This window comes from Coccidioides posadasii, chromosome 3, assembly GCF_018416015.2.
Source record: "Coccidioides posadasii str. Silveira chromosome 3, complete sequence".
Taxonomy (NCBI): Eukaryota; Fungi; Ascomycota; class Eurotiomycetes; order Onygenales; family Onygenaceae; genus Coccidioides; species Coccidioides posadasii.
In genome coordinates, this window is record NC_089409.1 from 2,314,149 (window position 1) to 2,338,846 (window position 24,698).

Here is a 24,698-nt window from a genome sequence, read left to right on the forward strand (position 1 = left end):
TACCCCATATCCTTTTGTCTTACCTATACGGTCTGGCCTGTGGAATGTCTATGATTGTTCGGACGCCTCGCTCTATTTCTCGAAACACCGTTGGACACCTGAAACCCTGGTATGTTTAAGGTCTATATCCTCGTTCGATGGTTTTGGAGGAGATAGTACTGGATTCCTGGCGGAATGGATACTAGATTCGAAGTCGTAGATTTAATCCAAAATTGGCCACGGAGCCGCCGTTCATTGTTTGCATCCTTTGCTGCCAAGTTCGAAGTCGTTTATACCCCTGTAAAGTAGCCACGCCATCGCAACTTGAGCAGCTATATTGAGGTTCATAACATATTTATCTGCTAGCTTGGATTGAGAGAGTTATTCAGAGATAAGCAATAGGGAAGCTGTGGAGCCAAAGAGATCCGATGTCTGATTTGTCCGCCAGAGCCGCAAGCTGGTCTTCAGATACCGCCAATTGAGGGCAGACACAATCCCCGAGAAGCCGCGGAGACAGCTCATGAAACAGCTATGGTGGACCAGGAAACTTCCCACAGCCGTGGGGGTTGATCGTAATCGCGGGGCAGACCAAAAACTTGGTGACAAATACTCAAAAAAAAGCTTAGGTTGGCACGCGCCGCAAAAACACATATAAAGTGCGATTTACCCGGATCGAACGGGTGACCTCATGATATTCAGTCGATTAATCAACCACCGAAGTTGAAGCTTCAGTCATGCGCTCTCCCAACTGAGCTAAAACCGCTGCGAGAATTGTCGGGTCCAGACTTCACTGTATCCACCGCTGGTGCGTTGTTGTTCACCGCGGAGACCTCTCCATTTTTGCCCCTCTTTGAAACCGTCTGTCGGAAACCAAAAACCGCACCCCGAGATCTCTTAGAATGCCCCTTGTCGTTCCTCACTCTGGGCCCCGGGTCATCCTCGGGTTGATGACCTTTGGCCCCGATGAGAAGGAAGGCGCGCGAATTACCTCGCTCGATGAATTCAAAAAGTGCCTGGATTGCTTGACGGCCAACAATTTCTACGAAATCGACACCGCGCGAATCTACGTTGGAGGCCAACAGGAGGCGTTCACTGCCCAAGCCGGCTGGAAGGATCGAGGCCTCAAGATTGCTACGAAATGGTATCCGCGCAACGCCGGTGACCACAAGCCCGAAGTGATCCGCCAGAACTTGGAGAAGTCTTTGAAGGAATTGCAGACGGACTGTGTCGATATCTTCTACCTACATGCTGCTGACCGCTCCGTTCCGTTCGCTGAGACCTTGGAAGCCGTTAACCAATTGCATAAGGAAGGGAAATTTGTAGAATTGGGCCTGAGCAACTATACCGCCTTCGAAGTAGCGGAGATTGTCACAATGTGCAATGAGCGCGGCTGGGTGCGGCCAACTATCTACCAGGGCATGTACAATGCAATCAGTAAGTGTTACCGGGTTAATGCCAATTTGTGATGGATCTAACCGAGACATGGCAGCACGATCCATTGAGACCGAGTTGATTCCTTGTTGCAGGCGATACGGAATAGATATCGTCATTTACAACCCACTTGCTGGAGGCCTATTTTCGGGCAAGTATAAGACTGCAGATATTCCAGCTGATGGGCGATATAGCGACGTCAACGCACCCACTGGACGCTTGTATAGAAGCCGTTATTTCAAGGATGCCACATTTGATGCCCTCAGAATCATCGAGCCAGTTGCACAAAAGCACAACTTGACTTTGATTGAAATTGCGCTGCGCTGGGTCTGTTACCATTCTGCTCTGAACATCAAAGACGGCGGCAACGACGGCATTATCGTCGGCGTTAGCAGTCTCAGACAACTGGAAGGAAATCTGGCAGACATTAAGAAGGGCCCATTGCCTGAGGAGGTCGTGGCTACGCTGGATGAAGCATGGCTTGTGGCAAAACCCACGACCACAAATTACTGGCACAAGGAGCTTAAATACACCTACGATACGACCAAAGCTCTTTTTGGTCCCAAATAGATGATCAATCACCATCTAGAAATCCATAGCTTACCTTACAGTTGCCAATTTCTCAAAAGAATTGCAACTTTTCTCTCCTTATCTCTGGGTGCTTTTTCGTCCGATTCATAGTGGTTCCTCGACTACGGATCAGGGAATCCCATTGAGTTTGAATAATGACGTAACGGAGCTTATACCACGTTTGCCAAATATCCAAGCTTAATTTGGATATGCAAAAAAAAAGAAAAAAAAGTCAAGCCCTAGTTGAAGCAGGTACTGTAACCTCATTGTGCTTTTCGCCTGCTTTGTCGTTAAACCAATGTCTATTGAACTCGCCAACCTCTCAAGAGCGCATTCATCGAGAACGCGAGCTAATGGTTCCCATGCTGGCTATCCTCCTCCACCATCTGCGACCGTGATTAACAATGCCTCGATAACGGATCCAGAATTCCAGCCTCCTCTAGGCCTGGATGTCGACAAATATAACAAAGGATGGCGGAAGATAGTTCGAAATTTTACGCCTTCGTAAGGCTTCCCACTGCGTAGCTGGCGATTGAAAGCCCCCTTTCTATGTGCTGTCGTTTGATTCAATGAACCTTTTTGGACCCTGGCTTACTTTTAGTGTGACAACGCCCAGGTGGTTCACGGTAACGATGGGAACTGGCATAGTTTCCATCCTTCTTTTCAATCTTCCCTATAACGGCATTTGGCTGTATTGGATCTCAGTCGGCATCTTCGGGCTGAATATCCTCCTATTCTCCCTCGCGCTATTTATAAGTATATTGCGATACACGCTCTATCCTGAAATATGGACGGTTATGATCAACGAACCGTTCCAGTCCATGTTTCTCGGGGCATTCCCGATGGGATTTTCAACGATTATTGATCTGATGATAGACATTTGCGCTCCGGCTTGGGGATCTTGGGTTACTATTGTTGCATGGGCTTTTTGGATTGCTGATTCGGTCGTTGCAGCGTTATGTGCGTTGATCTTGCCATTTCTTCTGTGAGTGATCATAAGCCTTAGACTCGTGATATCAGACTGTTTCGCAAGGAACTACTCTTATTCGATCAGAATGATACCAGGAAGACAGATTCAATTACAATCGGTGACTGCGGTTTGGTTATTACCTGTAATCAGCACCATAGTAGCGGCAGCTACGGGATCTATTGTCGCGGAAGCTCTCCCCGATCCTCAAATGGCCCTCTGGACAATCGTGACGAGCTACATCCTTTGGGGTATGGGTATATGTCTGGCGGGGATTATTCTGGCAACGTATTTCCAGCGTCTGGCACTGCACAAACTCCCCGCCAAAACTGTGATTGTGAGCGTTTGCCTACCATTGGGTCCAATGGGCCAGGGAGGGTTTACGTATGTGACTCTCTTTCTATGATATCTAGCAAGGGAGACATCCGCTGACAATCTACCTACAAATAGAATTCTAAATCTCGGTGTACAGGCCAAAAGAGTCTTTGCGATAACTAACACTCTGCAGCCATCTACTGGAAATATGCTTGAGTCGATTGGCTTTGTGACTGCGCTCGTTTTGTGGGGGTTTGGACTCGTATGGCTATTCGTAGCCATTGTCTCCCTAATCCGGTGTAGGCCATTCCCTTTCACGATCGGTTGGTGGGCCAGTGTTTTCCCGTTGGGGGTGTATTCGAATGCCACAGTATTACTATCAAGGGTGATGCCATCAAAATTTTTCAAGGTGCTTGGAACGGTACGTATTGATATGTTGATTTTTAAGTAAAGCTCCCCCCCCGACGACTAATGATGTGATATCTTGTAGATATTATCAGTTGCGGTTGTGGTGGTATGGCTCACTGTTTCTTTCGGCACCATAAGAGGCATCATGACCCAGAAACTATTTTATGCACCGTGTCTAAGTGATTTAAGAGTTAAACAGAAGAAGCAGCGGTTCAAGTTCCATATTCCACGGCGCCGGGTGAAGTTTCGGCTTGGATAAGCTGCAATGCACACCGCTGCATTTGTATTTTGAAATCATAGAGAAGAATCATAAGAGAGTTTTTTCGTCATACGGACAGCTCTGTTTTGAGAGAAAGAGATGAGAACAGCCGATATAATCCTAAAAATTTTCCTTTGAGAACATTCTAGAGTCACATCCGGAATATTCTGGAGGGGATTTTAAAGATGAAAGATACACCAGACTTTGAAGCTCCGAAATCATTTAGTTCTACGGAGCACGACACACAACAGATGTTTGAACAAAAATATTTGTGTGGATGTCCGGGCCTTGTTTCATGGGCATTATTGTGTGCTTCTCGGCTTTCCTCTTCTTCTGCTTCTTCTGAGTAATATGCGACGTCAAATTTCAGACGCATTCTTTGTTTTAGGCTGTGCAATATACTTGTACCACTTTACCATAAGCTAACACAAGGGTTTTGTGTTACTATCAAGATGATGAAGCGTGACTAAACGGCTGTGATACACAGGCGATTAAAGACCATTAAAAGGCGCTTGTTGAGATATTATCCTCACCATGCAATCAATCAATAATCTTGGTGATAGAAATCAAGTATATCAGAGAAAATGCTGGGGGAAGTACTCTGTACAATATCTATGCATTGCGAGAAAGAGAAAAAGGGAACACAACAATCGATGCCAGCTAAAGAGTGGATGTGCACACCGACCGTGTCACCATCTTGCCGATATGCAAGTCAGATGGCAATGAACCTGGTAGTATTCCAGATAAAATTGAGGAAATAACCTATCACTGTATTAGCTACAAAACTGCCACTCTACAAGTCAGATTGTGTGACAGAGTGCGACACGAGAAACTGCAGCTCTTGCGTAGGCTGCTATGCCCTGTAAGAGCTCCCCTTTCAGATTCACTTTCGGTTCATTGCTTCAGACGTGAGGTCCACCGTCCAGCGTCCGGGTTGAAGGGTGAAAGCAAACAAAACTAATACCCAATGGAGCCGCGGCCCGTGGAAATTTCTCGAGAACCATTTTTACAGAGCGAAAAGGACTTCAACAGATCTGATCTATCGAATCTACTTTCAGCTCGACTTCTCCCCGCTTTTGCGGCATGTTCCCGTTTGCAAATTGAACTTTGTTCACGGAGCTTTGTCGTGTGGAGCCTCCCCGCAGGCTGGATCGAGTGCTCAGACAAAACTCCCATCCCCAACTCACCATCGTGGAGTTGAGCAAACCGATGCAGTCTGGTGACTCTGTTGAAGATCGAGGGCCACATCAAATCATTTGAACGAAACTCGATCAACTCCACAATAAAAACGCACTATGACAAACTCGAGCCCCGTCCCCTTTTGATAGAGGCCGTACCGAGTCGATCTTTTGCCGCAGAATATCTCGCCTTTTAGCGAGTTCTTTGAGCACACACGCGCTCGAAAATTGCGGAGGCCCTTTAGCCTCCATGGTTCCGCCTAGACTGGAAGTCAACTCCCGAGAGGAAACGGCACCTGTTCCCGGTCCTTGAGCCACGGGCTCGGCAACTGGATTCTTGGGAATGGCCTCTATTGACTAGTCCAAGGCGAAAAGAACGAATCGTTCGTTCCGAATTATCAACTAGCCACGACAATGTTTCGCCGACAATGAGGGCATCGCCGAGTAAGGGGAGATATTCTGTGACAGCGAAAAAGTCCTCAGCTTCTATGTGTTTGCCGTGAAAAGGCAGGTAATATGTTTATATTGAGGTGCTATGTGTGTAACGAGTTCACCATGAAATTCTTGGCAGCATGCGTACCGATGGCTGCTCATGTGCAGACATCCCTGGCATGGATGTGCTCTGTGGCCTATTCTTTATTGCAGGGACTCGTCTCCAAAAAAAAATAAAAAATAAAAAATAAAAAAAAGAGAGGAAGGGAGGCAAATCGGCATTTATTGGCAGAGGGCTTCTAAAAGATAGAAAACAAAAAAAATGCTTCTTTTCGGTTGAAGCTGTTTACTGGGGCTCCCTGGCCGGGGGAATAGTCCAGGGTTCAGTGCTCAGTACAGATGCTGAGTGGCTCCTCGCAACCCCAAGGTCCGCTGTTTTGTTGCTTCCCCCCTGTTGTCTGTCAGCAGTCGAAAGTTTCTCCGGTTGCATTTCGCATGGGTCATGCGACTGTTGGTGCACAGATCTTTTCCGGTCTGTGTTAGCATTGTAACGATTTCATGCACTAATTCAGGGAACTCCTGGATGCGAAGGCTGCACTCCGCAGATCCCTTTGGATTGGAGGACAAATTTGGCCTCCGGTGCGCAGGGAGCGTCGGGCAAGTCGATAGAGATTATCGAAAGGTGAGCTCATCCGCCCGCTGTCAACCTGGTGATTGATGAGCAGTAAGTACGGAATACTCCGTACAGAGTAATGAGGGCAACAAAGCAATGAAAGAAAGACAGGCCGAGAAAGTAAATACTGATGAACTTCACCAACCAACCACCAGGGCATCGAAGGCCAACTGCAGTATCGAGCTTCGATGCTCGATTATCCGACTTTATCCATATCCTGAATGTTTTCGACCACTCATCTGGAGTCCCTGCGCAGATTGGTAACATCTACATATTGTCCCTTAAGAGGTGCCCATTGGGGCATTTTAATTTATTTAATATTTTTTTTTTTTTTTTTTTCTTATTGACTTTTTATTTTGCGGCGGACGCGCTTTTGGGCAAACAATAACAGTGCTGAATGCAGTAGCCTCCGCCAAGGATCCTGGGCAAAAATGCTTGCTTTTCTTTCGTGCATGAAGCCAGAAGTTAAGCCAACCTCTCCTACATCAATTTCTGAATGGAATCCGCTGCTGCATTCTTCTACGCCCATCGACATTGGAATGAAGAACCAGTCGAGAACTTACCATAAAGTCGAATACCACATCTTCCACAGAACCTCTTCATGCCGATCCCTCTCTCCACTTCCCCAGAAGATCAACTGGCCTAAAAGGAAGTTCAGCTACGCCAATGATATCTTCATCCTCAGATCGAACCTCACCATTGACAGGACATACCCGGAACTCACAAAATCGCTTGCTTTACCTTCAAGCTTGTTTAGGTCGTTAGACTGAGACCCTCCTTGGTCAAATGTGCCGTTGGATGGCGGCACCATACCCCCAGAAGTCGTGTCCATTTTTAGAGCTTCCAATTCAAGCTCGTATCATCGTATTGAACGCTGAAATAATTGGCACATTGTTGGTTTGGAAAATATTGCAATTCTAACTGATGAACTGGGATCCATGAAGCCCTGATCGCACATTTGTTCGCGTTTTCGAAGAGGCGCAAATCTCCAACTCGAGAGTTGCTCGGAGGGTTTTGGACTACCTGGAAGAGGGAGATGCCTCAGAAGGCAGGTTTGCCCCCAAGTGCCCGACAGACTCGCCAGTAACTAGTGTGCTCCGTCCTCCGTCGAGGAAGTCTTAGCGAAAGACGCGGGGGTGGAGTGGGTCATGCCGAGCAACGATCGTCAAACCTAGAAGATGATCTTTGGCAAATATGGAGTTTGATATGTATTCACTGCTTTTTCGCTCACAGGTAGCAGTGAGTCTGAGGGGAAGAGTTTCATGCAAAGCTAAGCGGCTCTAAAGTGCCTGTCCGCTCGCTCGGAGTTTTCCTTGAAAATAAATTTCCACAGAAAACAATCGCCCCGGCTAGCCAGGCACTTCCTCCATCCAGATGTAGGGGGTTTTCAACTGTCGATTCGATTCCCCAGGCTGTGGATTCTTCCCAATCCCCGTCCCGTATGGAGTATAGTTAATCTGGGAAAAGACGATTTGATGGCGGAGGTCAGCGACCACAAACTTAGCGACTCGTAAACTCGTAACGCTCGGCTTGGCAGGACTGGGGTTACTTTGGATGTCCATGACAATGGACACATGTCGCTAATCTTGGGATTCGTTCCAGAAGCTTGCCGCGTTTGGAAGAACTGGAGGTAAAACCGGAGAACACAACGGCCCCGACCTCGGAATGAATTTTAGCCGTAAGTTGGCTAGCTTGTCGGGTAGAGGGAGATTCATAGAAATCCAAGTGGCCAAAAAACGCCGGTCAAGGTTAAGAACCAGGACAATGGCATGATTCCGCCCAGGTTCTTATCGTGATTGGCAGGTATGGCCAAATGCAGTGGCCGATTGGATTTGATATGTTGCGCAAATATGAATTCTCAAAGCCTAGGTCCACCTTGCTGTGCATCACCATGCGATTGATCATGAGTCTGAACTGCTGGCTACACTAACGGTAGTACCCTTGCTGGGTTGCGACATAGATGCTGACATGAGTTACTGATTGCTGGAGGAGCGGACCGCTTGCGCAACAGTTTCAGTCGGACGTCGTGGTCAGTCGAGCCCCGAGCACCTGCATGGAACACTATTTGCATGTACCGAGGACTTCGACGTCTTTCAGGGCTGAATTGCCCCCAAAAAAAAAAAAAAAAAAAAAAAAAAAAAAAAAAAAGAAGGGATTGGGTTAGAAGCGGCTGGATGATCAGAGCTAGGATGACTATGTTTTCGATATCGTTCTCAGCAAATGACTTTCGGCTCGGAAAGCGTCCACTCGGACGGTCAGTTAAGTGCTTCTGAATGGCTAGTAAGAATAGCACCTGGCGGCGCATGTACTCCATAGTTTGCGAGGTAAGAAACTGTCAACTAGCGTCACACAAGCAGGCGATAAATGAACGAGGCAGCCGACTCGTGGAGATCCCCCGGTCTCCTCTTTCACTTTGATGAGCTTCATCCAATCGTGTGATTTTCAAATCCCAGTCGGCCGCGTACCAGGTTCTGCTATGAGACCGCTCTGAGTACGGGGGTCGAATGTTCGGGAAAAGCGAAGTAAAAATTACCGCGTAGGGATGGGAGCGTGAGGGGAAGCGGGTGTTGCAAACGTGGAGAGGAGCCGTTTTTGCCCCCTTTCAGAGCGTGCAACCCACCTCTCTCCCCCGTGCCGACGCCAGACCCTAATACAAAGCGTAAGCAGGGAGGTACATATATATATACTGATGGCGCCTCCTGTTGCCCAGGCATCCTACTAGAAGACCTCTTGTTTCCTCCCTGCTGCGCAATTTTACCCACTCCGCCCCTGTGTATACATCGGGAGACAACGATCTGGTGTGTGCAAATCAGGGCGATCCTCGAGGTTTCCAACAGTCGTCATAACTTCTCTTGGGTGCATCTCTCATCATATTCTTGAGGTGAAGCACCTCCAATCGCCATGGACAAAGGGCTCGATCAAGCGCCAGCCTACGACCAAGGCCTGGAAAAGGAAGTCGACGTCAAGGAGTTGAGATATGGAGAGGCGACCGACATCTATGGAGACGTGGAGACCGCCGATCGATATGGCTATGTTGCTCGAGGGTAGGCTCCCAATATCTTGACACTATTTGATGCTGTAGTTAACTCGAAGATACAGATTAAAATCGCGCCATATTCAATTCATTGCCCTTGGTGGCACGATTGGTACCGGTTTATTCTTGGGTATCGGTCGAGCTCTGACTCAAGGCGGTCCCCTCAGTTTGCTACTTGGTTATACGATGACTGGCTGCGCTATCTTCGGCATGGTAAGACATGTGTCCAGTATGCAGTCACTTCTAGGAGATAGTTGACCAGGTTCTAGATGATGTCTCTCGGCGAAATGGCTACTTGGCTGCCTCTGCCCGGTGCCATTCCTCAATTCTGCGCGCGTTATGTGGACCCAGCTATGGGTTTCGCCGTTGGCTGGAATGTGAGTCTAACGCCAAAGCTGGGTGGATCCAAACGAAAAGCAAAGACGAGAGACTGATAGTCTTCTAGAACTGGTATCTTTGCGCGATCACTCTCTGCGTCGAAATTGCAGCCGCATCGGTCATAATTCAGTTCTGGGAGGGCGCGGTGGATATCAACGTCGCCGCCTGGATTTCCATTGTCATTGTCCTGGTCCTGGTGCTCAATATCTTCGCCGTTTCGGTCTATGGTGAAGCGGAGTTCATTTTCGCCAGTATCAAGATTATCACGATTGTCGGATTGCTCATCTTGTCTCTGATCATCGACCTCGGGGGCGTTCCTGGCACTCCACGGCTCGGATTCCATTTTTGGAAAGAACCCGGTGCAATGAACGTCTACAAGGGCACGGGAGACAAAGGCCGTTTTCTTGGTTGGTTCTCAACGCTCGTCAATGCTGCGTTCTCCTTTGGCGGCGTGGAGACAGTGGCATGTGCTGCAGGAGAAGCGGCGAACCCGAGACGCAACATTCCCAAGGCTGTTCGACGTGTGTTCTGGCGTATTCTGTTTTTCTACGTCCTTGGGTCTCTTGCCCTTGGAGTTTTGGTCCCGTACGACGATGAACGCCTCTTGGATGCTCAAGAAAAGAACGCTCCTGGTGGTGCCGCCTCTCCCTGGGTCATCGCAATATACCGAGCTGGTATTCCGGCTTTGCCCTCGATTATCAATGCCGTGATTCTCACATCTGCCTCTTCGTCAGCTAATGCCTTCTTGTACACCGGAAGTCGATATCTCTATGCCCTCGCCCAGAACCGCCATGCCCCAAGATTCCTACTCAAGTGCTCCAAATCGTAAGTATTGACGATGATAGTGACCTGGAGACGACACGCTTACTAATGGATATCTTTTTCGAACTTAGGGGCGTCCCAATTTACTGCGTTTTAATCACAGCATTAATTTCCTTGCTCACATACCTGTCCACCACCGCGGGTTCAAACGTGGTGTTTGTATGGTTTCAGAACCTGACCACCATCGCATCCCTTTTCACTTGGTGCTCCATTTGCGTGGCTTATATCAAGTTCCACAATGCTCTCAAGGCCCAAGGTGTGGATCGCGACACCCTGATATTCCGAAGTCCATTCCAACCCTATGTTGCCTGGATATCTCTGATTTTCTTCTCCATTATTATCGTGTTTAACGGATTCTATGCCTTCCTTCCATTCAACACTCGTTCATTCATCACTGCATATGTCGGCATCCCGATTTACTTTGGTCTTTACGTATTCTGGAAAATTTTCAAAAGGACAAAGGCCGTGGCAGCCTCCGAGGCCGACATCTTTACCGGAAAAGCCGCTCTTGATGCGGTTGAATGGCCGTCGGAAATCCCGAAGAATTGGATCGAAAAGATTTGGTACTGGATCGCATAAAATATTGTACAGCGTAAGATCGCATCCCTGAGCTGAACGGCTTTTCCGTGTTTCTGGTCGACCATAATTTTCGAAGGTCAATGTCTATATAGCCTTTGGTCTGAAAGTCTTACCAAACATGAAGGCAGTGGCTGTTGCCTGTTATCTTTAAACATATCAGCTTGGTTATCATTAGATCTCAGAGTTCTAGGAATGATATCATGCCTCACACGATTCTACTCCGTATTGACTTCCGCTAAGTTAAAGAGGGTTAACTTTCGTAGATACCTAACACCCCACAATTGCTTACCGCTTTGACACTGAAGTACCTTGAACACAAGTCCTCTATGGCAGGCTCAGACAGCAACAGGATGGCATATTTGTGTTCCCCTTTCACATCAAATCCAGGTGCATACAGGCAAGCGGCTGGATTCAACAGATAATTCTGCGCGGGAGTGCCAAAAATGTAGGAAGTACTACGTACAGTAATGATCTTCGACGTTGGCCACTCAGCTGGAGGCCAATAAATACACCAAGTGCAGGTGTCCCTCGCCCAAAAAAACTCCCTTTTTCCGTCCGATCGGACAGGGGCCTGTCATAAATTGGGCACTAAACTTTGCTCTTGCCTATTGATACAGGTTAAGAAACGTTGAGAGAGAAAAAAAAAAAAAAAAAAAAGAAAAAAATTGAAACGTTGTGTATAGTTGCTTGCCCAAAAGGTTATTGAGCAGTTTGAGCTCCAATCGCGGGGCTCTTGGGCTTTCAGTTGGGAGCCATCATGGTGTAGCGTACATGAACCCCGGTCGATAATGCCGGACACTCCAAAAATTTTGGCACTGGGACAAGCAGATGAAAAGGAAAAAGGATATTATATAAGGATTGAAAAGAGTGAGTCCCATAGGGGTTGCTAATATGCATTGTTCAAAACTTATCTCAGAGCTGGTATCAAGTGGGCTGGCTGCAAGATTTCCAGGAGAGTGACTGATTTCATTCATAATCAGCTAGCTGCAATTAAAGGGGAAAAAAAAGAAAAAGAAATAGAAAAAGGAAAGGGAAAACTATTAGCTTAGAAAAGCCATCCAGTGTAAATAATGCATCCAGACCGTTGTATATTCCCCAGCAACAAGTGTTAGGATGACACACGACTAAAAGAGAACATACAATCAGATTCTTGAACCTAGCAAATTGCCTCCTGGCGCCTGATCCATAAATCGCCCGCCGTCCTGCCATGCTCGAGGGGTATCAGTTCATTGTAGCATAAAAAGAGAAGGTGCCCTAAAACGCCGCCTTAAACCCAGAAATCTAGTTTGCCCAGCCTGGAGAGATTATGGGATGAGACAAAGATGTTGTGTCATCTAATCGACGCCAGGTGGAGCATCCTTGAGAATTTCCCAGCCATATTCTTCTTCAGGATTTTCAGGGTCCAGACCCAGTGCGTTACGAAGGGCGCGCACTTCGTTCTGAAGTCCCGCAACGATTCGAATGGGGAGCACTTCCTCCTCGCAGCGAAGGCGATAAGCAGTGCGGATCATCTCAGCACATCGCAAAGTCTGAGAATGCCAGTAGTCGCGCTCCAAACGGCTCTGGAGATGGGCGTCCTTTTCCTCTTGAAGGAGGTCATTGTAGCGGCGCTTCTGAGCGAGGAAGTGATCATTGACGTTGCAGCAATAGTTGCGAATCTGTTCGGTCATGGTCCCAACAGCGGTTTCGTATTCACCAATCAACTTCATATTTTCCATCTGTTCGTATTTAAGTATATCGATGACACGTTTCTGCTTGGCAACTTCATTCTCGAGATCAGCGATGCGAGCGGCTAGGGATCGGTCAGCGCAAACTGTCTCTGATATTGCCGGTACGTCGATACTTACAAGCAATCTCTCCATTAACCTGCTGCAGATTGGGAGCGGTTCCTTCAGCAGCAGCACGCCTCTAGATTAGATGTTAGCGCCAATAAAAAGTATAGTTTCGCATGGGTGGATAAAGATATTTCTTTCGGCTAAAAATTGCCGGAAAGAAGCGCAAAATATTACAGAACGGGAACTTACAGCAAGTTCTTCACTGGCCCGGATGATATTTTTTGTGGTGTCACGATTGTGCGCGAGAACTTCGCTCAACTCCGTGATCATTTGGTAAACATAGTTGAGATCCATTTCTTGACCTGCATTCATTGGCATTCCTGTCGCCATTCCTGCCATTCCCCCGGTGGCGCCGTTCTGACTGCCCGCCGGGCTAGGTGGAAGCGGGATGTGGTTCGGCCGCGGAACGTTAGACATGCTCGGAGTGCTGTTATCGAAAAGGTTGGCGAAGCCGGGACTAGAGTCGGTGCCTGTAGCGGGTGTGCTCCCGTTGTTTGGAGTCGACATCGTCAGATTGGCTAATGCTGCATCCAGGGCTGGAAGCTGCTCCTGTGCTTCTCGTTGAGCCTGGATGTCGCGCAGAGTTTCGCGGCTAACGCCCAAGTATCCCGCACGAAACTGCTCGAGGTCGTCCTGAGTGACTGACGCTCGATTGCGACGATGGCGCCGTTGGATAGGCTGACCCTCAACGGAGCTGTCGGACGACTCCACAGCAACTTCGGAATCGAATGCTGGAAAAGCTAGTCGCGACACAGGTCCATCATTTGGTTGTCCAGAATAGGAGAAGTGAGGTGGAATGTTGATGCAGAGTTGCTGCCAAGCGTGCACTCACCTTCACAAGGCCCCATGCTTTCGGACATCCTGAATATCCGATCCGGGAGCTAGTTAACTTAGTTATGTAACTCACTATCCACCAGGAGCCAACCAGGATGCCGGAAATGATTCTGGTGTATGGAGAAAAGATGTCCCGAGAAGTCCAACGAGGGGCGGGATTGCCCAGAACGTGATGACGAGCAGCTTTGCAAAGAAGATGTAGGAGAGAGAGTAGTAGGAAGAGAGCACGAAGAGAAATGCGATGTGAGAGAAAGTGCCGCATCGCTGACTGTACGCCGTCCTGCTAGCAGCATTCCCTGTTTGAGCAACAACCGCCTGTCACCATGTCCCTGCATTGTTTTGTGCTTTTGTTAACTAACAGGGTGTCCTTTGCTGTCTTCTATCAACTAGCTCCCTGAATTGCTTTATAGAACACTCTATCTAAGATTCCAAATCCAAGTCCGCGCCTTAAAGAGACATTTACCATGCAATCGTCCCCCTGGCTGCAGGCACCCCTCCCGTCCACATACAGCTGGGTCCGATTTGAGGGGCTTTTCCTGTGGGAAACTCCTAACCACAGTATTGAATGCACCTGCGTAATTTTCATGTCTGCAGCGTCATAGCATGGCCTCTGTAACAGCAGTCCGGCTTGGGGAACCATAACAGGTAGAAACGCTGTACATCTGGCGGCCGCTATCTGCGTTGGCATTATGGATACACCAGCATTGACGGATTGCTCGGAATGCGAGTCCTAGGTAACATAGGACTTCCATACTTAACGGCTTTTAGGTGACTTGCGGGGAATTGAATGACCCTGAGCGTGCTCGAATTGATTTCAAGTCATATCCAGGATCTTCGCTAGCCTGGTATCCATATCTTCCAGCGAATTGGGCTCTTCTATTGGCATCCCATCTCGTTGTTGGCCGACACGGTTGACCCTGTCGGCCACCTTTGCCAGAAGCATTCTCATTCGGCCGAGTTCTGAAGCCAGCTGGCTATCTTTACTGACAAGATTTGGTTGGATATTTGTTCGAGGTTCGTTGAATGGTTCCAACAAAGTCTTCAGCTGCTTATACTGAGCCAATCGCTGTCGCTGTTTATTCCGCTCGGCATCGAGCAAAACAAGTTGTTTGTGCAACTGCATATATCTGCGGTATTTCGTCAGGCTGCATATCTCTAACGCAAGGCGGGCAATACGATCAAGATGGGGGTATATACCGTTCCTGGGCCTCTGCAGAAACATTGCTTCCCATCCATTCGTCGGGAAGCCGCTTGATACTCCTGCGTTAATGTTAAACCAAGGGAAGATCAAAGAAGCTGGATCCATTCAACTCAACTTACTCAGGACTTGTCAGGTCAGCACCCTTTTCTACCATATGCCTTTGTGCACTACCTTCTCCCAAATCTGGGTCAATCGTGTTCAGATACAGCCGCTCAATCTGTTGGGAAACATGGTGGACTGCTTGGGTCGACAAGACGGAGCGGTTATGCTGTCCGAGTATCGAGTTTACTGTTTTATCCATGAGCCTGTCGACTAATACGGAGAGCCTCGCATCATGCTCTTACCTTTCTGCAAAACGCCGCCCACAGCTTTGTCCGAGAGGTCACTTTCGACTTCCGGCCCATAATCTTTCCAATCCTCTGTTGGGTCTAAAGAAGTGGATAATATTCGGATTTGATCCCGAAGGAAAGCTGTTTTCAGCTCAGCGACAGTCATTGAGTGAGCCATTGTCGCGTATTAGCTGCCTGTACGGAGTAGTTCACCCAGGCTGACATCACATCAACATTCGGCCTTTATGGTATAAACGGCTTGGCGTGAGCTTTCACGTGACTGACCGCTTCGGCACCTGCACCATCGGCCAGGCACTCGGGAGTTTGATCGGACCATTGGGTGGTGATGCAAATTGCGGGAGGCATTACTGTTGCAAATTTCCAGAGTAGCTTGCATTCTTTTGTTGCATGTAGCCGGAGCCATTGTCCCTATGTATCTAAATGCCAAACTGGCGCCATTTTCGATTGGGTTTAACCTCGGTAAGATTGTGCTTATCGAACAGCTCCAAAGAGACTCGGGCCATGATAAAACTGTTACTGTTCCCAGTTACTGCACCTCCGGTTAGAATATCAAATATAATAAACACCGTATACTTAAAACGGTATATTCGAGAGATATAGCCATCCCCAAGCAAGAGACACTGGGCTTCTTTCGCGAATGGCGACTAATAACCGCCCGAAAGGGCTGCTTTTTGACATCGGAGGCGTCTGCGTATGTCTCTGAACCCGCCTAATAAGACGTTACGATTGCAAGTGCTAATATATACTGCCTTGGTAGGTTGTCTCTCCGTTTCAAGCAATTCTGGACTACGAGATCGCAAACAACATACCTATTGGATGGATAAACTACGCCATCCAGCACACCTCTCCAAACGGCGCCTGGCATCGGATCGAGAGAGGCGAGATCAAGCTAGACGCAAACTTCTTCGCGGAATTCAACCGTGATTTCCAACATCAGCATCTATGGGAGGCTTTCCATGAGCAACTGAAGAAGAAGAACCCCCAGACCTCGTCGCCATCGTCCACGACGTCTTCCGCGCATCTTCCACTCCCCAAGGTCGATGCGGAGTATATGTTCTGGGAAATGATGCGCGTATCACGAGAAGCAGACCCTTACATGTTCCCCGCCCTCAAGAAGCTTAAGGAATCGGGGCAATTCATCCTAGGGGCGTTGTCGAACACGACCATCTTACCTGAGGACCATCCGTATAGCAAGAGATCGGCGATGCATGAAGTGAAGCAGATGTTTGATTTCTTCATTTCCAGCGCACATTGTGGACTGAGGAAACCGGATCCTAGGATCTATGAACTCGCGCTGAAAAATATGAGAGAGGAGGCGGCGAAGAAAGGGTTTGGTGGGATTGCGCCAGACGATATAGTGTTCCTGGATGACATCGGTATCAATTTGAAATGGGCGAAGAAAGCGGGTATGAGAACGATCAAAGTAGATTTGGGTAAGACCGATGATGCTGTGAGGGAATTGGAGAGATATACGGGCATGAAACTGCTCGATGACTCGGACAGAGCGAAATTGTAGAATTGGTTGATTGCCTTCTCCTTTCGACGCTTAGATGATTATCGGATAGAGCTGTACGCGATTTGAAATATCAAAGACAACAAATACAATGTCAGTGTCATTATCTGAAGTATATGCAGCATTAGTTATTTATGTCCGTTGGTGGTTCGAGATTTTTGTGCGGGCGGTTGTCTTCCCTCCGCGTGTCGTCGCCAACCCTGGTTTCAACAGGAGCTTTGGGAGATTTAGCGAAAGTTCGCCCACACAAGGTTGAAATTCCCACCACCGACAATCCTTTTCCCTTCGTTCATCAATCGCCCAACGTCAAGCAAGCAGATCTCGCCAAATCGACGGGTAGTATACAGCCGGCAAGATGGTAAGTCGAATTCGCCAACATTGGCATCCGCTCTACTATTTTGTCCTCCCCTCTTGAGATCCTCCGAATTTTCCCCACCACAACCTGTGGGAACGCAAAAACGAGGGCAGCCGAGTCTTTGCAAGATGCTTCGGAGCGAGGGGATTTGAATGAATCTGAAGCGCAAATTGCTGACTCGATGATTTCTGTTCACTAGCCTTTCACCAAGCTTGTTAAGAACAGCGCTTACTACAGGTGAGTTCCCCTGATGAACCCTCTATTATGATGTGTAAGAACCGTGACTGAAGTGCGATCATAGCCGCTACCAAACCAAGTTCAAGCGTCGCCGACAGGGTAAAACTGACTACTATGCCCGTAAGCGATTGATCACCCAGGCGAAGAACAAGTACAACTCGCCCAAGTACCGTCTCGTCGTCCGCTTCACCAACCGTGACATCATCACCCAGATCGTCACCTCTGAACTCACCGGCGACAAGGTCATTGCCTGTGCCTACGCTCACGAGCTTAAGCGCTATGGCATCAAGAATGGTCTTACCAACTGGTCTGCTGCTTACGCCACCGGTCTTCTCCTTGCCCGCCGCACCCTGAAGAAGCTCGGCTTGGATGAGGACTTTGTCGGTGTTGAGGAACCAGAGGGCGAATTCACTCTCACCGAGGCTGCCGAGACCGACGAGGGTACCCGCCGCCCCTTCAAGGCCTTCCTCGATGTTGGTCTTCACCGCACTTCGACCGGTGCCCGTGTCTTCGCCGCCATGAAGGGTGCTTCCGATGGTGGTATCTTGGTTCCTCACTCCGAGAACCGTTTCCCTGGCTTCGACATCGAAACCGAGGAGCTCGATGCTGAGACTCTCCGCAAATACATCTTCGGTGGACACGTTGCTGAGTACATGGAGGGTCTTGCCGATGACGACGAGGAGCGCTACAAGAGTCAGTTCCAGATGTACATCGACAACGGACTCGAGGCTGGTGAGCTCGAGGATATGTACGCTGAGGCCCACAAGGCTATCCGTGAGGATCCATTCAAGAAGGACGAGGAGGCCGGTCCTAAGAAGAGCAAGGAGGAGTGGAAGGCTGAGAGCTTGAAGTACAAGGCCAAGAAGCTCTCTCGCGCAGAGAAGAATGCTCGTGCCCAGGAGAAGATCCGGGAGTTGGCAGAATAAACGAGCGACCAACAAAAACACAAAAACATCTTTGCCGTCCCACCTTTCTATCTATTAATCAATTCAATGTCAAAAGAGAATTTGCAATGACTTGGCGTGCTGTCCATCAGTAAGGGGTGCATTAGGATTCAAACAAGGCTATGTATTTGTTTTATGCGGAGTTTTCAAACTACACATGTGTTTCTGGCCAAAGGGAAATGAATAAAGTCTTTCATGTCTTCCAAGTGAAGGGGACAAAAATTCAAAAAAGAAAAGAGAGGAAAACAAAGGAACCTTCGCTTCGATTATCTGATAGCAGGGCCACATGGCCTCTGTACCTCACCTTGATGTCCAGGTCAACACATTGCAAAATATTCTTCAAAGTTTAAAAGGTACTGTAATTGTGAAAGGGACATTTACTCAAAAATGTATCATGGACCAATAGAGATCTCATCAAACTGTACCAACTGCAGTGCCCGCCATTTTGCATTTCAGATCGAACAGTATCCTTTGACAAGTCTGCAAGCAAAATACCGAATTCGTTAGGCAATACGGAGTATTCAAAGGGCAAGCGGTCATGCGATTGCTCATGCAGGGATCAATTCCTTCAAACGGCCAAAACCATCCGGCGGCCAATGTACTTCCTCGAATGGCTGAAGGTTTTAAACAGAGAATCCCCTAACCCAGGATCATGCCTGACCCCTATTTCTTCAAAGAAAAAAGCCAATTTTCAGAAGTCGTTGACCGCTAATTAGTCGATCAACGGTAATGAATATCAATTATGCACGAGGGGAAAAAAGTGACAAAAAGGTTGGAGAGCTGACACCCCTCACTTATACCGAGTCCATATGTACAGGGTACCATACATACATAGCGCAGAGCACTCCGTACTCTTGTACTCCATACATCCATACATTTCATCAGTTCATCCTTTTTGCAACGTCCATTGCACCGTGCTGACGCACGGCTGGCTGCATCGTCCAACGCGGATCAACTGTGGCACCGTGCAAGTGGCGGGGTTCGGGCCAATCAGCTTGCTCTGTGCGCCCAGATCCATGTGGCTTCTGTCAACGCACTGGTCCATAACCGGACTAACTAGCTGGGGAATCGCTGCGCATTACATCATCCGCGGTGGCGGCGTCTGGTTGGCCGGGCTGTCGGGATTGGGAATCGTGAGCGAAGGGCATGAGATATGAATTGTTTGGGTGTTTAACGGAGCTTGGGATGCGGGCTGGCGTGGAGGCCGGCAGCAAGTTGCAGTCGACGGAGTACGGGGTGCGGAGTACTTTACGAGGAGATAGGCCGATTTCAACAGTCCACAATAACAAAGAAGAATTGAAAAAAAAAAATAAAATAAAACAACATAAAATAAAATAAAATAAAATAGAATAAAAAAAATAAAAATTATTAACGCTGCAAGGTCGATCGCAGCAGGCCAAGACTTGTCATTCCGGTCATGCCCGCGCCCTCCAACGCGCAAAAATTTCGTTGCCGGCCAAAAAGGCCCTCGAAAAGGGTCTTCGCGTTCCATGGCTCACGGGCGTTCGACGGAAGTTCCACCAACCAGGAGTTTAACGCCTGCTGCCTCAACCTAGTTATTTCGCATCCAGTGCCTTATTATTAAGCGTGGGAAAAAGGAGCCTGGGCTTTGATCCCAAAAAGAAGCTTTTCGAAAACTCACTTCCCCCAACTAATGAACTAATTTCCAAGGAGGATGTTGCGGCTTCTCTCGCTTTCCATCTCATAAAGAGCTCAGGGCCTCGTTGATCCTTTTTCAGCCACAGCCCTCCCGCCCACTAACAGAGCCCTGCCCAAAGGCATCATATCTTCACCCCAAGGATTACGACTAACCTCACCATAATGTCTTTGGATCCTTGTGCCGCTTGTTACTTGCGATGGATACATAATTACGATACTCCGCTCGCGATAGCAGCTTTGTGCTGAGAACTTCCAGTGCCCGACAATAAAGACCCCCCTCCGACTTACGACTACGCTGGAATCGTGGCCTGACCGGTTGCATTATTCGCTCTGCCGGCACCCCCCTGGAGCGTCATCGACCTAGGGACATCCATCTCATCGCACGGGCATTTCTCCCGAGAATTTGAAGGTTGTGTGAAGGGCGTGAATCTCCAAGATGGACGGCGTTGATACTGTTGATGTGAGCTGGTTGCATCATTCCCAGAAAGGTATATACCGATATATATATATATTCCCCAGGGAGTTTTTGTGATCGCAGAACCCAACATGCACTGCTGCCCATGAGCCTTCAGTTTCCTTACCTTGACCCAGCTAGCAAGCAATCTCCAAATTGCGACCAAGATATGCTCAGGAGGTCCTCTTCTGTGAAAGTGCTGATTCGAACGACCTTTCTGTCTTTTTTTCTTAGATAACCTTGTCCGAACCAAGTCTGCATCCTCTCGACCGTCTCCCAAGGCCACCCCTCTCCCACTGGCCCCGGCCGCGGAAGGGACCCCGAAACCACAGCAGGGAGGAGAGGTCAAGGACGGCACATCCCTGAGTTCGACCGCCAAAAGTACACCGATCCTCGTTCGCCAGTCTTCCAAATCAAAGAAAGATAAAGATGCTCCGACTCCAATTGACACTAAACCGTTGCCACCCTCGCTTACAACTCCTATCCCGATTGGCCATAAGCCTTCGAACGCGAGGCCTACCGCTTCGAGACGAAATTCATGGATATCTAATTTGAGCTCCAAGTTCAGCTCCGGCTCAACGCCTCCCGCGCAAAGCCATATGAAAGACGCCCCCAGCAATTCCAGATTGCAAGCACACAGCCCACGTACGGAGTCACTGAACCCGTTCGGAGCTGCGTATTCACCAAAGGATAGCGAGAGGGAGATTCAGTCAGGCTCGTTCGGCTCCCACTCCCCCAAGAATCCTTCGTTCTTTCATAATGCGTTTCGCAAACTTGCATCTAGCGGTGGTGGATTGGGCCGGACGGCCGCCCATGGAGGGTCTATCTGTGAACGCCGGGTCATGAATATCGATCGCGATCGCGATAGGTGCAAGATTCCGGAATTAAACCAGGCAAAACTACGTCGCGTTGCGTTTTGCGTTGATGTTGAGATAGCTGGGGTCTCTCGCCGCGCTGACTCCGACGAAGATATCAAATCAAAGGCTGGGAAAAGTCAGGTGAATGGAACCGAGTCAAGCAAGTCCAGTCAAAAGAAGGACGCCAAGGTAGCTGAAAAAGCTGAAGGTGTGGCTCTTAAAGCTGCACAACATACACCACCCTCTCCGTCGTTAAGTGGAATGGATGACACCGGACCAGTACAAGATGGTTGGGGCAAGTCTCCGGCCAAGGAAATGACGAGAAAACAAGAAAAGAAGAAGAAGTCGGAAGAAGAGCGCAAAGAACGAAAAGAACGAAAGCGGCGACTGGCAGAGGAGAGTGGCAGTGTTCCTCTGCATTTTGACATGAGCGACCCTGGAAACTCGTCATCTCCACATCGCTTCCAACGTGGTCAAGATCAGCCGACTACGGATCCTGTGAGAATCTATCGCCGTTGCTGCCAGCTGCGAGAGACTGGTATACTGAAAAAGCTTGTTGAGCAAATCTCCTCACCCTCGTCATCCCTTGCAGAATCTCCGGGCACTGTTGGCGTCCTAGATCTTACTGGATTCGCAATGTCCTTTCAGGACATTGTTACCTTCAGCGATTGGCTTGCGATTGTACCTGTCCGCAAGTTGATACTACAGGACTGCGGGCTAACTGACGAGGCCGTTCGGGTTATTCTGGCGGGTTTATTGTCTACAAAAACCGTTGAAGCCGCCAGACTTGCAAGAGGCTCTAAACGCAGCAAAAAGACAGATAGGCTAGTGAAAGAGGAAAAGTTTGGCGCAATCGAGAAACTATCGTTGAAGGATAATCCCAAAATCGGCCCTGAGGGCTGGCGCCATGTAAGCCTTTTCATTCACATGTCTCGCTCGCTCAGGGGAATCGACCTCTCCGGAATCCCGTTCCCGTCACCACCACCGCCAAGTAACAGCCCGACATCCGTGTCGAGGCCTACCGGTCCGTCTGCCAGTATTGCGACAGTGTTTTCTCGGGCGCTAGCAGAACGACTTGCGAAGAATCGTTTGGAGGAACTTGTTATTAGCGAATGCTGTCCTTCCACCGAAGATCTGGAGAAGATCTGCGATGCCGCCAAGACTATCGGTCTTCGAAGGCTTGGCCTTGCAAACAATAATTTAACAAGGGAGGGTCTTCGGCACGTCATTAAATATTTCAATGCTGGACATTGCGAAGGTTTGGACTTGGGTGGCAACGACCTGAACGACCATTTGGACCTGCTCACCGCTGCGTTCCAAAAGACTATTCCGCTCACAGCGCTCAGTTTAGCGGATTGCTCACTCGTTCCCAAGACTCTCGCCAATCTCCTTCAAGCGCTGATAGTATTGCCTAATTTCCGATTCATCGACCTATCGCATAATCAAGAACTATTTACTATACAACCCGACTCCCTTGCAACTTTACGGCGATACCTACCGAAGCTCCCAGAACTGAGACGCGTGCACCTTGCTGATGTAGACCTTACTTCCGAGAAAGCAATAGCTATAGCCGAGATTTTGCCCGATTGCCCCAAGCTTTGCCATATCAGTGTCCTTGAAAATTCGGCGATCGAGGCATTAGCTGCCGCCAAGGATGCTACTACCCAAGAAGAAGCCTGTGCTCTTTACGCCTCGTTCATGGCTGCAGTTCGAGTATCAAAGACTATGATTGCAGTGGAGATTGACGTTCCTACAGCGGACAATAATGAAATCGTCAAGGCGCTAGCTTCGCAGATAGTCGCTTATTCCCTCCGTAACCTCGAAAGGGGCGAACTTGCGGAACAGCTGTCATCCGCAGCAGACGGCCAAATCTCAGAGAAAGACGCTGTCCCAATTCCAGATGTCCTCGCCCATCTTGTTGGCCATGGCGATAATGAAGAAGCTAACGGTACCGTTGACGACGCGAATCTTGCCCCTGACGAGGATTATGTAATTGGGGGTAGTGGCGTCGTGAAAGCTTTGGGAGTTTGTTTGGGAAACACAGATTACGGTGGAGTGGAAGCCATTGGCGACCTGTCCCCTCCACCCAGCGGCGCATCGACCCCGCTGCGTCGTCTCAGCCATGTCCGTGTTAATAAGAAACCGCGAGATATGTCCAAGAATCTTCTAAATGCAGCGAGAAGGATACGTGTGCGGTTGCAGCCGGCTCTTGTTCGTGAAGACAAGGCCGGCAATGATTTGAATTATCGTAAGTGCTTTGTTGCCCTCCAACGTTTGATGAGGTTTGCTTTTTAGTAGTTAACTGATTTTGTTTTGTAGGACGTCTTCTATTCCTTGATGGCACGCTGCAAAGAATGATTCAGCGGTTTGAAGACGAATTCCCGGATACACGTCTCCCAGCCGAGATGAGTTCGGGTACAGATGCCGGCCCTGCTACTGAATTCTCCCTCCCGTCATCCGACCAGGCCGATAAGAACTCCGACGTTGACGAAGGAGCTGGCTTGTGCCAGAGCCCAGAGAATGGCGTCATTGAAAACGATGACGCCGATAGATATGCCGTCCGCTTATCGCGTACTAGTTCCAACACGTCTCTCCACTCTCGGGCCTTGACCTCCGAAGAAGGCCGTGTGCTTCGCCTAGGGCAACGTCTGAGTCACGACGTGCTCAACTCTGAACTAGACAATGGCGATGGAACCATCTCACGATCGCCGCCGAACATCGCTGAGCTGCAGAAGAAACTGGAACAACTCCGCAGCAGCGAGTCCGATCCGCAATTGGCACTACATATGCGCGAGGGTTCGTACGAGGGGCAGTCTCTCCGAGGACTGAGGTCCGCTAGCCTTGAAGACCTGGTGGAGTTGCAGAGACATGACCCCGATGCTCTTGCGGAGTTCAAGGAGGACCAGATTGTGGCGTTGATCAATGCAGGTATAAGGAGTCGTGGGGATTGAACAAGATGCTGGGATGAGTTGGCGGCAGTGAAATTCTCTTTCTTCACTCTCTATATTGGTGATTGGTAAAAGGGGTTGTAGGAATCTTGTGTAGGATGATTTATGATTGCTTTTATGTGCCTAGTAGCACTGAATTATTACCCCCTCCTTTTTTCTTTTTTTTTTTTTTTTTTTTTTTGGTTCCTGCTTATGGATTGGTGCAAGCAGTCATGCCTAGCTATAGTACCTCTTTTTTGGCATAGGCTTTTTGTGTGAGCGTGGAGCTTAATTTATGCTCCTTTTAGCTGGCTCCTTTTATGGCTTTTGATGCTTGGTCAAAAAGCATACTGCGCCTTCAAATTGATGTCCTTCAGTAGGGCTGATACAATCCTGTCTACTAATAATGGCCCATGGTGGTTTGAAGTGTGTAAGCATAATAAAGCAGTCAGTAAAAGCATTATTCACAAGGTGTAAGTAGGCCAACAGGCCAAAGCTTTCCTAAAC

General features: G+C 48.7%; 9 protein-coding genes across 9 annotated transcripts; 6 read left to right on the forward strand and 3 right to left on the reverse strand.

Moving 5' to 3' along the window:
- The first annotated feature begins 641 nt into the window (after positions 1-641).
- Positions 642-2,027, forward strand: D8B26_005711 (uncharacterized protein). The gene is made up of 2 exons (XM_003069269.2): positions 642-1,413; positions 1,469-2,027. The coding sequence occupies exons 1-2, from the start codon at positions 879-881 to the stop codon at positions 1,978-1,980; spliced, it is 1,047 nt and encodes a 348-aa protein (XP_003069315.1). The 5' UTR covers positions 642-878; the 3' UTR covers positions 1,981-2,027.
- Positions 2,028-2,193: 166 nt separating this feature from the next.
- Positions 2,194-3,978, forward strand: D8B26_005712 (uncharacterized protein). The gene is made up of 5 exons (XM_003069270.2): positions 2,194-2,484; positions 2,597-2,965; positions 3,035-3,331; positions 3,398-3,683; positions 3,753-3,978. Exons 1-5 carry the CDS (start codon positions 2,279-2,281, stop codon positions 3,927-3,929), a joined length of 1,335 nt encoding a protein of 444 aa, XP_003069316.1. The 5' UTR covers positions 2,194-2,278; the 3' UTR covers positions 3,930-3,978.
- A 2,592-nt stretch (positions 3,979-6,570) lies between these two features.
- On the reverse strand, positions 6,571-7,647 carry D8B26_005713 (uncharacterized protein). Its single transcript, XM_066124971.1, has one exon. It carries the CDS (start codon positions 7,042-7,044, stop codon positions 6,871-6,873), a length of 174 nt encoding a protein of 57 aa, XP_065981052.1. The 5' UTR covers positions 7,045-7,647; the 3' UTR covers positions 6,571-6,870.
- A 523-nt stretch (positions 7,648-8,170) lies between these two features.
- D8B26_005714 (uncharacterized protein) lies at positions 8,171-11,110 on the forward strand. Its single transcript, XM_003069271.2, has 5 exons — positions 8,171-9,256; positions 9,312-9,459; positions 9,516-9,623; positions 9,692-10,449; positions 10,518-11,110. The coding sequence occupies exons 1-5, from the start codon at positions 9,114-9,116 to the stop codon at positions 11,023-11,025; spliced, it is 1,665 nt and encodes a 554-aa protein (XP_003069317.1). The 5' UTR covers positions 8,171-9,113; the 3' UTR covers positions 11,026-11,110.
- A 1,249-nt stretch (positions 11,111-12,359) lies between these two features.
- D8B26_005715 (uncharacterized protein) lies at positions 12,360-13,629 on the reverse strand (the record flags this gene model as incomplete). The annotated part of the gene is made up of 3 exons (XM_003069272.2): positions 13,050-13,629; positions 12,873-12,933; positions 12,360-12,817 (listed from the first exon to the last, which is right to left on the reverse strand). Exons 1-3 carry the CDS (start codon positions 13,365-13,367, stop codon positions 12,360-12,362), a joined length of 837 nt encoding a protein of 278 aa, XP_003069318.2. The 5' UTR covers positions 13,368-13,629.
- A 285-nt stretch (positions 13,630-13,914) lies between these two features.
- D8B26_005716 (uncharacterized protein) lies at positions 13,915-15,437 on the reverse strand. Its single transcript, XM_003069273.2, has 4 exons — positions 15,240-15,437; positions 15,015-15,183; positions 14,892-14,954; positions 13,915-14,821 (listed from the first exon to the last, which is right to left on the reverse strand). The coding sequence occupies exons 1-4, from the start codon at positions 15,400-15,402 to the stop codon at positions 14,509-14,511; spliced, it is 708 nt and encodes a 235-aa protein (XP_003069319.2). The 5' UTR covers positions 15,403-15,437; the 3' UTR covers positions 13,915-14,508.
- Positions 15,438-15,831: 394 nt separating this feature from the next.
- D8B26_005717 (uncharacterized protein) lies at positions 15,832-16,846 on the forward strand. Its single transcript, XM_003069274.2, has 2 exons — positions 15,832-15,936; positions 16,003-16,846. Exons 1-2 carry the CDS (start codon positions 15,883-15,885, stop codon positions 16,759-16,761), a joined length of 813 nt encoding a protein of 270 aa, XP_003069320.1. The 5' UTR covers positions 15,832-15,882; the 3' UTR covers positions 16,762-16,846.
- A 171-nt stretch (positions 16,847-17,017) lies between these two features.
- RPL5 (60S ribosomal protein uL18) lies at positions 17,018-18,736 on the forward strand. Its single transcript, XM_003069275.2, has 3 exons — positions 17,018-17,116; positions 17,313-17,350; positions 17,415-18,736. The coding sequence occupies exons 1-3, from the start codon at positions 17,114-17,116 to the stop codon at positions 18,274-18,276; spliced, it is 903 nt and encodes a 300-aa protein (XP_003069321.1). The 5' UTR covers positions 17,018-17,113; the 3' UTR covers positions 18,277-18,736.
- A 1,555-nt stretch (positions 18,737-20,291) lies between these two features.
- Positions 20,292-24,548, forward strand: D8B26_005719 (uncharacterized protein). The gene is made up of 3 exons (XM_003069276.2): positions 20,292-20,441; positions 20,642-23,512; positions 23,584-24,548. Exons 1-3 carry the CDS (start codon positions 20,390-20,392, stop codon positions 24,213-24,215), a joined length of 3,555 nt encoding a protein of 1,184 aa, XP_003069322.2. The 5' UTR covers positions 20,292-20,389; the 3' UTR covers positions 24,216-24,548.
- The last annotated feature ends 150 nt before the right edge of the window (positions 24,549-24,698 follow it).